The sequence below is a fragment of the Cervus canadensis genome, chromosome X, assembly GCF_019320065.1.
Source record: "Cervus canadensis isolate Bull #8, Minnesota chromosome X, ASM1932006v1, whole genome shotgun sequence".
NCBI lineage: Eukaryota > Metazoa > Chordata > Mammalia > Artiodactyla > Cervidae > Cervus > Cervus canadensis.
In genome coordinates this window covers 15,164,975-15,179,700 of record NC_057419.1, presented here as the reverse complement: position 1 = coordinate 15,179,700, position 14,726 = coordinate 15,164,975, and the positions used below count along the sequence as shown (strand labels likewise).

General features: G+C 40.6%; 1 protein-coding gene across 8 annotated transcripts in view; it reads right to left on the bottom strand.

Moving 5' to 3' along the window:
* ARHGAP6 (Rho GTPase activating protein 6) overlaps positions 1-14,726 on the bottom strand; it is a 488,293-nt gene that overhangs the window by 83,519 nt on the left and 390,048 nt on the right. For all 8 annotated transcript variants that reach the window (XM_043458072.1, XM_043458073.1, XM_043458075.1 and 5 more), the window contains exon 2: positions 1,720-1,879. In XM_043458072.1, coding sequence (XP_043314007.1) covers positions 1,720-1,879 — 160 coding nt within the window. The remainder of the gene's footprint in view (positions 1-1,719; positions 1,880-14,726) is intronic.

Below are 14,726 nucleotides of genomic sequence, written 5' to 3'. Positions count from 1 at the left end.
CCAATGCAGGGGGCACAAGTTAGATCCCTGGTCAGGGAACTAAGATCACACATGCCATGCAGTAGAGAAGAAGGGGGAAAAAAAAGACAACTTACGGAATGGGAGAAAATTTTTGCAATGTGACCAATAAGGGGGTGTATGTATCCAACATACAAAAACAGCTCATACAACTCAGCATTAAAGAAAACAAATAACCCAACTAAAAAACGGGCAGATGACCTGAATAGACATTTTTCCAAAAAGGGAAATGCAGATGGCCAAGAGGCACATAAAAAGATGCTCAGCATCACTAACTATTAGAGAAATGCAAATCAAAATCACAATGAGATATCACCTCACATCTGCCAAATGAATGTCATCACAAAGTCTACAAACAACAAATGTTGGCGAGGATGTGGAGAAAGGGGAATCCTTCAACACTATTTGTGGGAATGTAAACTGGTGCAGACACTGTGGAAAATAATATGGAGGGTCCTCAGAAAACTAAAAATAGAACTACCATATTATCCAGCAGTTCCACTCGAGTATATATCTAGAAAAAAACACACATTCAAATTGTTTCGTTGCTAACTCATGTCCGACTATTTGTGACCCCATGGACTGTAGCCCATCAAGCTCCTCAGTCCATGGGATTTCCCAGGCAAGAATACTGGAGTGGGTTGCCATTTCCTCCTCCAAGGGATCTTCCTGACCCAGGAATCTAACATGCGTCTCCTGCATTAGCAGGCAGATTCTTTATCAGTGAACCAAGGTACATGTACCCCAATATTTCATGACAGAATTATTTATAATTGCCAAGATATGGAAGCAACTGAAGTATTCACAACATATGAGTGGATAAAGAAGATGTGGTATATATATTATTTTATGAATAACTATTCATGAAGCATTCCTTCGATCCCTCAATAAAAGAAAACAAAGGAGGAGTTCTGCAGATACTGAAATCTGTCAAGGCAATCTAGCTTTTTTATATAAGTTTTAGGCACAGCAGCCAACGCTCTTTTTATGTCAGGTTTACTCTATTTGTGTAGAATCACAGCTTTTCACTTCACCTCAAATTACCTTTCTGTATATGCTAACACACATTAAAAAGTGCCTTTATAGAAAATAGAAAACATTCAGAAATAGGCTTTACAGATCAAAGGCTTTCAAATATATGTTTCCTATTTTTACCAGAATCAGGATCTGTGTTTGTAAAAACATCAGACAACTAGGTCTGCACTGGCTTCAGCATTATAGTGGTGAACCTTAACAGAGAATGCCAGGTGGATAAAAATGAGTTAACATTGGTATAATAACTGATTCTGGGTTTGCATAAGGTCAAAGGATGTGTTTAACAGAATTGCTAAACCATTTAACTGGTTATTTTGAAATCATATTGAGATAGACATGGTTTTTCTTCTAATTTTTTAAGTTGACTTTTTTGAAACTTCTTTTTAACTGGTTGTGCTGAAGCCACGTAGACTGTTGAGATGCACATGGCTCTCCCCTTTAATGCTCCAAGTCAATCTTCTTTTTAATAAACATATTAGTTGACATGTAAACTGTCCTATTGAACACATCTTTCAAACTGGACCCCAATGCCAGCCAATGACCCAGGAGCTGTAGCTTCCTTCCTGGATCTGTGGTGGGGCTGAGACGAATCTGCAGCTTGTAACTCTGGCAGAGCTTTTGTTTGGCAGGCAACACCCCCCACGGAATGGCAAAATGGGGCCTTACCTTTGGGAATGGTGATCTGACAACTCAGGTCACAGTCCTGCTGCAGCTGATAAAAAGCCACTTCCTGTAGGCGGGCTCGCTCCAACTCTGAGAGGCTCTGGATGGGCACTGACCTCAGCCGCACGCTGCGGCCCGACATACTGTTCCAGGTGAAATCACCCTGCAGACCAAAGGGGAAAACATCAACGGTCACATAGTGATCTGCAACTCACAAACCTCAGCCTCTCCCTCAATTGGTCATAATGTCAAGCAAACTTCATTTTTGTGTTTCAAAATCAGCTCTCAGTCCCTAAAATCCAACCCACTCTTGGTTAACTGTGGATTTTCTCAGCCAATTGCAAACATCCCAGTCTGGAGAATCTTCTAGGTCACCCGATCTCATAAAATGACACAAAGAAAACCATGTGGAAAGATACCTCAAGATACTGCTTCCTCTCTTTTATGGGAACACATGCAAACTTTTTCATTTTTATTTCTCAGTAACAGAAAACACTACTGCTAATTGCCATCATGCAAAGGCTAACAAAGTTTTGCCAAGAGAATGCACTGGTAATATCAAACAGCCTCGTACAACAACACAAGAGATGACTCTACACATGGACATCACCAGATGGTCAATACCGAAATCAGATGGATTATATTATTTGCAGCCAAAAGATGGGAAAGCTCTAGACAGTCAGCAAGAATAAGACCGGGCGGGAGCTGACTGTGACTCAGATCATGAACTCCTTATTTACAAATATTACAAAAATTACAAAATTCAGACTTAAATTGAAGAAAGTAGGGAAAGCCACTAGACCATTCAGGTATGACCTAAATCAAATCCCTTATGATTATATAGTAGAAGTGACAAGTAGATTCAAGGGATTAGATCTGATAGACTGAGTGCCTGATGAACTATGGACGGAGGTTCATGACATTGCACAGGAAACAGGGATCAAGGCCATCCCCAAGAAAAAGAAATGCAAAATGGTTGTCTGAGGAGAACTTACAAATAGCTTAGAAAAGAAGAGAAGTGAAAGGCAAAGGAGAAAAGGAAAGATATACCCATTTGAATGCAGAGTTCCAAAAAATAGCAAGGAGAGATAAGAAAGCCTTCCTCATAGAGGAAAATGACAGAATGGGAAAGACTAGAGATCTCTTCAAGAAAATTAGAGATACCAAGGGAACATTTCATGCAGAGATGGACACAATAAAGGACAGAAAAGATATGGACCTAACCAAAGGAGAAGATATTAAGCAGAGGTGGCAAGAATGCACAGAAGAACTATACAAAAAAGATCTTCATGACCCAGATAACCATGATGGTGTGATCACTCACCTAGAGTCGGACATCCTGGAATGCAAAGTCAAGAGATGGGAATACCAGACCACTTGACCTGCCTCCTGAGAAATCTGTACACAGGTCAAGAAGTAACAGTTAGAACTGGATATGGAACAACGGACTGGTTCCAAATCAGGAAAGGAGTACATCAAGGCTGTATATTGTCACCTTGCTTATTTAACTTATATTCAGTGTGCATCATGTGAAATGCTGGGCTGGATGAAGCACAAGCTGGAATCAAGATTGCCAGGAGAAATATTAATAACCTCAGAGATGCAGATGACACCACCCTTATGGAAGAAAGTGAAGAACTAAAGAGCCTCTTGAGGAAAGTGAAAGAGAAGAGTGAAAATGTTGACTTAAAACTCAACATTCAAAAAACTAAGATCATGGCATCTGGTCCCATCATTTCATGGCAAATAGATGGAGAAACGATGGAAACAGTGACAGATTTTATTTTGGGGGGCTCCAAAATCACTGCAGATGGTGACTGCAGCCATGAAATTAAAAGATGCTTACTCTTTGGAAGAAAAGCCATGTCCAACCTAGACAGCATATTCAAAAGCAGAGACATCACTTTGTCAACAAAGGTCTGTCTAGTCAAAGCTATGTTTTTTCCAGTAGTCATGTATGGATATGAGAATTGGACTGTAAAGAAAGCTGAGTGCCAAAGAATTGATGCTTTTGTACTGTGGTGTTGGAGAAGACTCTTGAGAGTCCCTTGGACTGCAAGGAGATCCAAACAGCCCATCCTAAAGGAGATCAGTCCTGAATATTCATTGGCAGGACTGATGCTGAAGCTGAAATTACAATACTTTGGCCACCTGATGTGAAGAACTAATTCATTGGAAAAGACCCTGGTGCTGGGAAAGATTGAAGGCAGGAGGAGAAGGGGATGACAGAGGATGAGATGGTTGTATAGCATCACCGACACAATGGACATGAGTTTGAGCAAGCTCCAGTTGGTGATGGACAGGTAAGTCTGGTGTGCATGGGGTCACAAAGAGTCAGACACAACTGAGTGACTGAACTGAATTGCCATCATGCACGCTAGACATGGGAATGGAAACATATGTTGATAGCCTCCCGTGTACCAGTGATGGTGTCAAGGGATTTTTAGTTACTCCTTCAGACAACCTTAAGAGGCAGTTAGCGTTTCTGACCTTATCTTGTATAATATTTAATAACAACTATATAATAATACAATCTAGTATATTTATAATATATGACACAATGCATTATTATTATATATAATATATACTTATGATACATTATCACAATGTTTACTTAGGATACATTATGTTGATATTATAGTAATATATAGTATGTATAAATATAATATGGCTTCCCAGGTGGCTCACTGGGTAAACAATCCACCTGCAATGCAGGAGATGTGGGTTAGATCACTGCGTCGGGAAGATCTCCTGGAAGAGGGCATGGCAACCCACTCCAGTATTCTGGCCTGGAGAATCCCATGGACAGAGAAGCCTGGCGGGCTACAGTCCATGGGGTCACAAAGAGTTGGACATGACTGAAGCTACTGAGCAAACGCAGCACACAAATATAATATAGATTAATTGAGGCTTAAGAAGGTTAAGTAATTTCCCCCAAATTGTAAACCTTAAAAGACTTGAAATCAACCAGGACTTAAGCTAAAAAGACTTAGGCTTTTAAATTCTATGCTAAATTGTAACCACTGGGTTTCTATTTTATAGCAGTCTAATGAGTTATTTTCATCATTGTAAGTATACAGGTATGATCGATAAAAAGTACATATACATATAGACATGTGATGTGAAAATACTCCACATCAAAGACTCAAAGCAGAGATTCCCACAATCCTGGGTTTGTTTGTGTGCACACATACACACCACTGATTCCACTGAGAGTGAATATCTCTACCCTTGACACAGACAGTGAGAAAGTGATGACATAAGAAACAACACCTCGCAGTCCTCTGAAACCTAATGTCCCCTCACAGAGAAGGAATTCCTAGGAATCACAGATATCAGCCAGGGTACAACCGCTTTGATGAGGTAGCTATTGTTTCCTCAACAATCAAGAAAAGTTCTGGGAGAAGGAACAGTGTTGGGCCCCACAGACACGGCCAGGGATTTGCTGTGGATGCGGGAAACATTAAGGAGTCCCCAAAGAGTTCATCACCGTCATTAATTATTCACCTGAAAGAAGAGAGACAGAAAGACTGGCCCCAGAGACTATTAAGACACCTTTCTTCTGTACTGGTAGCAAATTGCTGCCTAAATGGTTTATTCCAAAGAGTAAATGGAAGTATGCTAATTCTTGGATTTTTTCCCCTCTTTATCTGGGATTTCACTGATTGATTTATTCATTGTTTTAGCAAATGGAGACGTCATACTCTGGTGTGCATCCTCAGTTGCTCAGTCGTGTCCGACTCTTTGTGACCCCATGGACTGTAGCCCGCAAGGCTCCTCTGTCCATGAGATTTTCCAGGCAAGAATACTGGAGTGGGTTGTCATTTCCTTCTCCAGGAGATCTTCTCTACCCAGGGATCAAACCCGTGTCTCTTCCTTGGCCAGTGGATTCTTTACCACTGCACCACTTTGGCAGGAGTAGAAAATAAAGCAGGGTAAGCAAAGAATATAGTATGTTGAATAACAACAGCTAAGGATGGGGGAATAAAGCAGGGAAGGGGTTGGCAGTGTTAGCAGAGGACAAAGATTTACAGTGTTAGATTGGGTGGGGGGGAGCCGCTGGGAAAGACCTCACAGGGAAGGCTATGTTTCATTAAACATGCACACACGAGTGCATCCCAGATGGGAAGTTCCAGATGAGTTGGTTATTTTTTTTTTTTTTTTTTTGGCTTTACCACAAAGCAAGTGGGATCTTAGTTCCCCGACCAGGGATTGAACTCAGGTCCCCTGCATTGGAACTCGCCGGTGATTTTTAAATATGAAGTTTAGGTATCAAATGGAGCCCACTGCTACCTGAAGTGTCAAAATGGAATTACATACCTATTCTTTAAAGGCATTTAAAATATATGCCCTCCAATGGCTCTGTTATCGGTAGCAGGGGTTGGCTATCTTTTTCTGTAAAAGGCCAGAAAGTAAATACTTCAGGCTTTGTGGGCCACGTGGTCTCTGTCAAAACTACTCAGATCTGCCTTTGTGGCATGAAAGCAACCATAGTTTATAAGTGAATGGGTATGGCTGTGTGCCAATCAAACTTCATTTACAAAAGAAGGTGAAGGCTGGATTTAGACAATGGGCCACAATTTGCCAACCTATGTATAATAGTTTATGGCTCAAGTAAAATAAACCAATCCCTACAAGATACATTTTTTTAATTTACTATGTCCTCCAGGGCTTCCCTGGTGGCTCAGTGGTAAAGAATCTGCATATAAAGCAGGAAACATAGGTTCGATCCCTGGGTTGCGAGGATCTCCTGAAGAAGGAACTGGCAACCCACTCTAGGATTCTTGACTGGAAAATTTCATGGACAGAGGAACCTAGCAGGCTATAGTTCATGGGGTTCATGGGGGTTGCAAAGAGTCAGACACGACTGAGTGAGTAAACAACAACAAATGTCCTGCTGCATAATTAATTTGAACAAAATGTAATGAACACCTATTACATGCTAAAAACAGTGCTAGGCTTGAGATTATCAAAATGACAACAGTCCTTGTCCTTAAGGAGTTGAATTGTGGTACGAAGAACACACTCAATCCATGAAATACAGAGATTGTGATATTAGAAGTAAGAGCCAAATGCAATGGGATGCCTAGAATAAAAGGCTTTGATATCAATCTGGGGATGAAGGAAAGCTTTATAAGAAGGCAGTGTTTCACTGGAGGCTTGAAGTTGAATAAGAGGAGTAAGGGTTTGCTCAGTAGAAATGCAACATTGAAAAAAAAATCAGTGGGTGCCAAGGCAAATGAATTTGAGAGAACAGGCTTGTTTGGGGGAAATTACAAGGCTAGAAGAAAGGAAAGAGCAGGAGGTAAAGCCACGTAGAAATCAGGGCCAGTTCCTAGAGAGCTATCTCTGTAGGATTTTACTCAGCCAGTGATGGCTAGTCATTAAGGAACCTTGGTTAAGAGAGGAACATGATCAGATATGCATAAGGGAAAGGTGACTGGAAACACAGTTAGTTCTATAGGAATTGAGGGAGAAAGCAAGCCGAAGATGCAGAGATCAGAAAAGACACTGGACTAGGTAGGATGCTGGTTGAAATTGGAATAGATGGAGAGATACTTAGAATCACAAAGATGCTTGGGGACAAACTGTATCTAGTGGGGGGTTGAGAAGGGGCAATCTAGGATGACTTAAACATTTCTGGTTTGAGCAACTGGGAGGATGATACACTAAATCACCAAGATGAGAATGAGCAGAAAGGAATTAGGTCTGGTGTGTGTGTGTGTGAGTGTGTGGGGGGGGGCATCTGGAGAAAAAAGATGTTCAAATTTTGAAAGTGATATTTTATCTCTAAAAATAAATAAATAAAACACATTCCCAAATCTGGCAAAACAGAAGCTGGCCAGTTTACATCTTTCTTGAGTCTTCGTCTTCTCTCAACTACAATAGTCCCTTTGCAATCAAGTAATACATAGTTTTGGAAACTGTTCACAAATGACTACACTTAGCATAATAAAAAATGAAGTGTGGTGTTTTAAATTCCTCTGAGTCCATTATACATCATAGCCCATGACTCTTAACTTTGTAGAATTTGTAACTTCTTTGGAAAATTTGGAATTATTAGCCAAAAGGGAGAAAAGGCTTGGTCTATTTGTAAAGACTTGAATGTATGGAGTTGCTATCTCCTGCAACTTTAGTTCTTGCAGCAGCTGATGGTTCCAGAGAAGGCTACAGACAAACCCAGAAAGAGGAAAGAATGGGGCACTTTCTTGAAAGCACAGCAACTGCATTGATCAGGCTTTGGAAACGTCATTTCTCAAAGGAGATGAAACTGTCCCCAGAATCAACTGGTTCTTAACCCCATCCTTAGGACATGGCTGAAAAAACAATGTTCCTAGGAGAGAAAGTTATCAAATAATAAATGAAGAGGGACTATGAAGACATCTCAAAAGCTGTGTATTATCAAATGTGTGGCATCTTAAAAATATCATTCAGTTACATTTTTGATTATGGGTAATGGACCAAGTTGTTTCATAATCACAAACATAATGTACCAGAAACTTGAATAATTGAAGCCGAAAGAGTTCATTCAGACTTGGAAAAGTCTGTATGGGCTACTTCAGTTCATCACCCTTCATCCTCTCCACCATCCCATTGTCTTTTGCTACTACTTGCCAATCAGCAGTCATAATACATCAAATAATCTCCATCTTCCCCTAGGTCCCAATTTTCTCAGTGTTCCCAGTTTATATTTCCACCATTGTGAATTTTTCATGACTGTGTTTCAAATTAAGTACGTGCAATTTCAACATGTTTTTTTTAAGTTGGAAACATGAGGTTCATTTTGGGGAAATTATAAAATGAACACAACTCACAGGCTAAACCCATATTCTTTCACAGTATCTTGCGATAAAGTCAGGAGGTGTGTGACTGGTCTAAATGACCTAGAACAGTATTCTTCATTTTAATTTTTATCCTTAATGCAGTAGAGACATTTTGAGAAAAAGATGTCTAATTTCAGAGCCAAGCACACATAGAGTCAAGGAAATGTCACAACACAATGGCTGGGAAAGCTGCAAACATGTCTTAGAATTACAGTTGGATTGCTTTTTAAGGTATGATAATTTAGTGATCCAGGGGTCAGGAAGATCCCCTGGGGAAGGAAATGGCAACCCACTTCAATATTCTTGCCTGGAGAATCCCATGGACAGAGGAGCCTGGTGGGATATGGTCCATGGCGTCGCAGAATCAGACTCAAATGAGAGACTAAATAACAACAACTGTATAGAGTACAGTAGTACAATATCTTTATTTCAAGTCCAGGATGTCCAGAGGCAAACATAAAAGCTTGCTATTTTTTGTGTGTTTGTTTGTTTTTACGTATTATTTGTGTGAAAAGTATTATAAACTTATTACAGCACAGTACTATATAGCCAACTGTGTTAGTTGGGCACCTAGGCTAACTTTGTTGAACTTAACAAATAAACTGGACTTATGATCTCAATCTTGGAACAGAGCTCTTTCATATGTAGGGGACTTAGGATACTTAGTCGAATGCATCCACCTTCCTTGTCTCAATCCACATCATCTCTTAAAATTAAAGAACTTTTTCTCAAAACATTCATCCAAGGTTTATGCAAGTTATCCTAAAGTTCAAATCAGAGTATTCTCAATGAAGCATTCTCAATGAAGTCTAAAATCAGCTTTTTTTTTTTTCCTGCCTCCTCACTTCTTCATTCAGGTTGCTACAGCTTAGGACAGAGTCCCCAGATGCGGTGCCCATGGGAACCATACAGACTAGTGTGTGTGTGGGGGGGCAGTCAATGAGCTTTCCACATCTCCTGGTTGCCTCTTCCTAGAATCCCCAGAATCACAGTGCTTATGTGTGTAAAATATATTTGCCTTTATATTATGAAAACTGTCAAATATGAGCAAAGACAGAGACTAGACTAATGACCTCACAGAAGTTTTGGTGCAGTATCTGCTCTGCAGTTGAGCACATATATTGAGCATATATATGGTTTTCTGATTGGCCCACGCAATCAGGATTGAGAATCACTGTGGTCAAATGTTGACCAGATTCGGGTTGGGTTCTAGTAAGTCTGCTCTCCCTAGAAAATTCAAGACATTCACTACCACCAAAGAAAGATGCAACTTTACCAGAAGATGTGATTTTCTGAAACAAAATGTGAGCTTTAAGGCACCCAGCAGTAAGCGTGTTCTGCTTTCTTTTATTGAACAAATGCAGTGATGCCATAACCTCATTCATTCAACAACCACAACAACAAATGACTTGAACCTGACCCTCAGAGATGAAAGCCTATAATCTTAGCCACTACAACATCCTGGCTGGTGGATACAAAGCTTGAGAGATGCTGTTCAGCCTGCAGTCCGTTCTGCGGAGGCAGAGAGAAGTATAATGCGGAGTTGCTAGACAGAAGGTGTGGCAGCCAGAATAATAGCCCCTGCCCCCAAAGATGGCCACCTCTTAATTCCTGTGACTGTGTTACCTTACCTGGCAAAAGGGGCTGTGTAGATGTGATTAAGTTAAGGGATCCTGAGACAGTGAGGTTATTATGGATTATCCAGACGAATGCAATGTCATCAAAGAGTCCTTACCAGAGGGAGGAAGAGGTGGCTGTGTGTGTGTGTGTGTGTGTGTGTGTGTGAGAGAGAGAGAGAGAGAGAGAGAGAGAGAGAGATTGATTTGAAGATACTAGGCTGACACCTTTAAAGATGGAGGAAAGAGCCATAAGCCAAGAAATGTAGGCAGCTACTAAAAGCTAGAAAAGGCAAGGCACAGATTCTCCCCCAGAGCCCCCAAAAGGAATGCAGCCTTTGATCTCAGTGGAGTGAGACTGACATCCAAAACTGTATGACATTAAATTTCTGATGCTTTCAATTTATGATAATTTGTCACATCAGCAATAAATAGGAAACTAACAGAGAAGGAATAGGAGGGAGCATTAGAAGAGAATGTTGGTGAGGTCAAGGGGACTGAGTTCAGATGACAATAAGCTCCCAAACACTGTAGAAGGGAGATCAAGACCTGTCAGATTTTTATCTCCTGGTGCTAAAGTGCTGCTTCACACTATAGGTATCCCACCAATGATTTAAGCTGTAAAGTTTCCAAGACTGGAATCCTGAAAGCACTTTTCCCACTAACTAGAATTTTAGAAAGTTACACATAGTAAATATTTCAGGCCTGTGGTTCATATAGTCTTTGTTACAACTACTCAGATCTGCCAATGCAGCACAAAGGCGGCCATAAACCACATGTAAACAAAAGTTCCAATAAAATTTTAGTCACCAGTTCAGTTCAGTCGCTCAGTTGTGTCCGACTCTTTGAGATCCCATGGACTGCAGCATGCCAGGCCTCCCTTTCCATCACCAACTCCTGGATTTTACCCAAACTCATGTCCATTGAGTCAGTGATGCCATCCAACCATCTCATCCTCTGTTGTCCCCTTCTCCTTCTACCTTCAATCTTTCCCAGCATCAGGGTCTTTTCAAATGAGTCAGTTTTTCGCATCAGGTGGCCAAAGTTGAGCCACCAAATATCAGGTGGCTGAGTTTCAGCTTCAGCATCAGTCCTTCCAATGAACACCCAGGACTGATCTCCTTTAGGATAGACTGGTTGGATCTCCTTGCAGTCCAAGGGACTCTCAAGAGTCTTCTACAGTGCCACAGTTCAAAAGCATCAATTCTTCGGCGCTCAGCTTTCTTTACAGTCCAACTCTCACGTCCATACGTGACTACTGGAAGAACCATAGCCTTGACTAGACGACTAGACGGACCTTTGTTGGCAAAGTAATGTCTCTGCTTTTTAATATGCTGTCTAGGTTGGTCATAACTTTCCTTCCAAGGAGTAAGTGTCTTTTAGTCATAGACACTAAAATTCTAATATCATATAATTTTCAAGTCACAAAATAATATTCTTCTGACTTTTTTCAACCATTTAAAAATGCAAAAACCATTCTAGACATGGAGGTCATACAAAAACAATTTGGCCCACTGACTGTAGTTTGCCAACCCTTGGTATAAAGAGATTGGATCCTATGCATATTTATTTGGCATCTACTCTCACGTGGCCAAGACCCAGTCCCTAGCACCCTGCATCATGAGCTATATATATCAGCTAGATTCATGAGAGCAAGAGCCTTGTCTGGTTTACTGACCTTGGTGTTCCCAGTACCCAAGATAGTACCTGGCAAATAATTATCACTGAAGAAGAAATAATTCACAAATAATAAATATCTGTCAGTCTAAGGACTACATGAATAAGGTACATCATGAGTCCAATAGGAAATTGGAACCTCACCAACTCATGTAATAATGTGTCTATGAGGGAGAATATCTTCTGGATTTGAATAAATTGCTAAGAAACAGTCTTTTGAAACAAAGCCTGTAGATGAGCCCCCAAATGCCAGTATATGAGGGCAGAAAATAAGTGTAAGAATATCAGACCTGTGGAATAATGAAACTATGACACTCACACTCACACATCAGATCTCTTATGAGCAGGAAGACACAAACACAAAGGTCAAATGTTGCCTTGTGACACTCACTACACGGGCCACGAAGCAATAAACAAGCACCCAGAAGCATGCCAAAGCCCACCAGCACAGCCTAGAATGTTTCTGGCTGTTCCTCAATTCTGAAATACACACTCCAGGCCAGCATTTTTCTTTGGTGACTGTTTATCTCCTAAGTGGATGACTCATTTTAAGGCTCTCCAGATCCAGTTTTTGAGAGGTTGTCACAGGATTTTTTTCTTTTAGATTGAAAGTGGAAGATTTCTAATTTGCTTTCATTTCATAAATGTGAGGTTGAAAGTGACCCAATGTTTCTGGATAGACAAAAGACCTTGATTTTATTCTGGGATACCATGGGACAGCATTAATAAAGGGTAACAAAAGGATATAGCAGAGTGATTCTTGGGGGTGATTTTGCCCCTTCAGGGGACATTTGGCAATTTCTGGAAACATTTTTGGCTATCAGGACTCTCGGGTGGGGTTTCCTACTGGCAACTAGTGAGTAGACATCAGGGATTGGCTCGACATTCTACCATACAGAGGATAGCCCCCTGTGCCCACAATGAAGAACTACCTGGCTCCAAATGTTTATGATACAGAGATGGAGAGAACCTGGCCTAGCATAAGTTAGGTCTGCTCTTAGGTCCAAATCACACACAATCTCCTTAAAATGATGGTGTCAGAAGATATTAACACTCATGTATCAGTTTTGTTTATCATCAAAGGTATGCACCCTTATATATACCCTTATGCCTGCTATCCATGATTATGTATGTTATACATGTATTATTCTGTATATCATATAAATAAACAAGCAGAATCCTAGAAGTTATTTAGAATTAGCATTAAGAAGCACAAGCACCACAAGCCAATTTAAAAGAGACAAACAAAAAAGCCTCAAATCTTCATTAATTGGAGAACAAATCACCGAAAGCATTAACTAAAGAGATTTCCTTCCCACCAGAAGTATATGTCTCCACATTGAGAAAAAAGAAGCAAAAGGCAAACTGAAAAACCAACCATCTAATATCTGTGATTTATTCAGAAAAGTCATTCTTTTGAGCTAAATCGCATCTTTACAAACAGACTTGATTTTCCCATGAAATAAAATTGATTGAAATAATTTTGGTTTTGGTCTATACCACATTGTTTTCTTATGCCCTGGAGACTAGTCTCTAATTGCAGCATCTCTTTAACCTCATCCAACTGTAAACTTCCCAAAGCCCAGTGAGCCAACAAGAAGTGATGCAAGGCTGCTCAAAATATGGTCTGTAGACCTGGGGCAGTGGAATTACCTGGGCAGATGATTCTTGTCAACATGTAGGTTTTGGGGCTCTAAGGCAGATTCAGGGAATTAGGGTCACAAGGAACAGGACCCAAGTACCTTCGCCATAAACCAGAATCCTCAGGAGATTCTCATCTTTGCACAATAAAGATTGAGACCCACTGGGATGGCAGTAAAGACTTGGATTCATATGGTTATGAGATCTTTGGCTTGATTCAGAATATCTCTAAGCCTCAGTTTTCTCATAAATAAGATGGAGCAAAGAATAAGACTTACTCCCAGGTTTGTAGTGATGGTATGAGACAATGCAAGTGAATTGCTTGCTGAGTATGTATGAGTTCCCAGCAAGCCCTGAATACATGGTAATTAAAGTCATAATTGGACTTCACTGGTGGCTCAGATGGTAAAGAATCTGCCTGCCATGTAGGAGACTAGAGTTTGGTCACTGGGTTAGGAAGATCCCCTGGAGAAGGGAATGGCAACCCACTTGAGTATCCTTGCCTGGAGAATTCCATGAACAGAGGAGCCTGAAGGGTCGCAAAGAGTCAGACTGGACCGAGTGACTAGCATGTTTACACACACACAAAGTTATAATTAATTTTAACCATCATTCCTCTAAATTGGCCTCCCTTTCAAAAACTTAGCAGTTTTAGTGATACCAAAAACTCTTAAGAAATGTATGTTGAATTCATGAATAAACGATTCCACTATGAGTAAGATGGAGGAGGGCATGGCAACCAATTCCATATTCTTGCCTGAAGAATCCCATGGACAGAGGAGCCTGGTGGGCTACAGGCCATAGTGTTGCATAGAGTCAGACACAACTGAAGCGACTTAGCATGCATGCATGCACAGCTGAACTGTGATTCCACATAGGTGAGAAGCAGAAGAAAAGACCAGATCAGTAAGTTAAGGGTGGGAAAACTGGCATGCCACTTAGATAAACCATGCCTGGGGCTGAATTTCTTTTGTTTTCTACTGTGGCCACCTGTCATTTACTAATAATTAATACTTGCTGAAGTATGGCGTAAGTTTAAATACCAGGCTCACAACCAACATTTCTGAAAAAGGCTGCCTAGTTCTTTATAACTCCAAAATAAACACATCTCCAATGACAAGGAAATCCCTTCCTCATGAGTTTCCGGGCAAAGTTGAGGGTATTTGCATAGCTGCGACACTCCTGTTTGGACTCTTCAAAGAGGTTATTCCTTTATGAACTCAACAAAATAACTTTTGCTAATTCTTCTTCT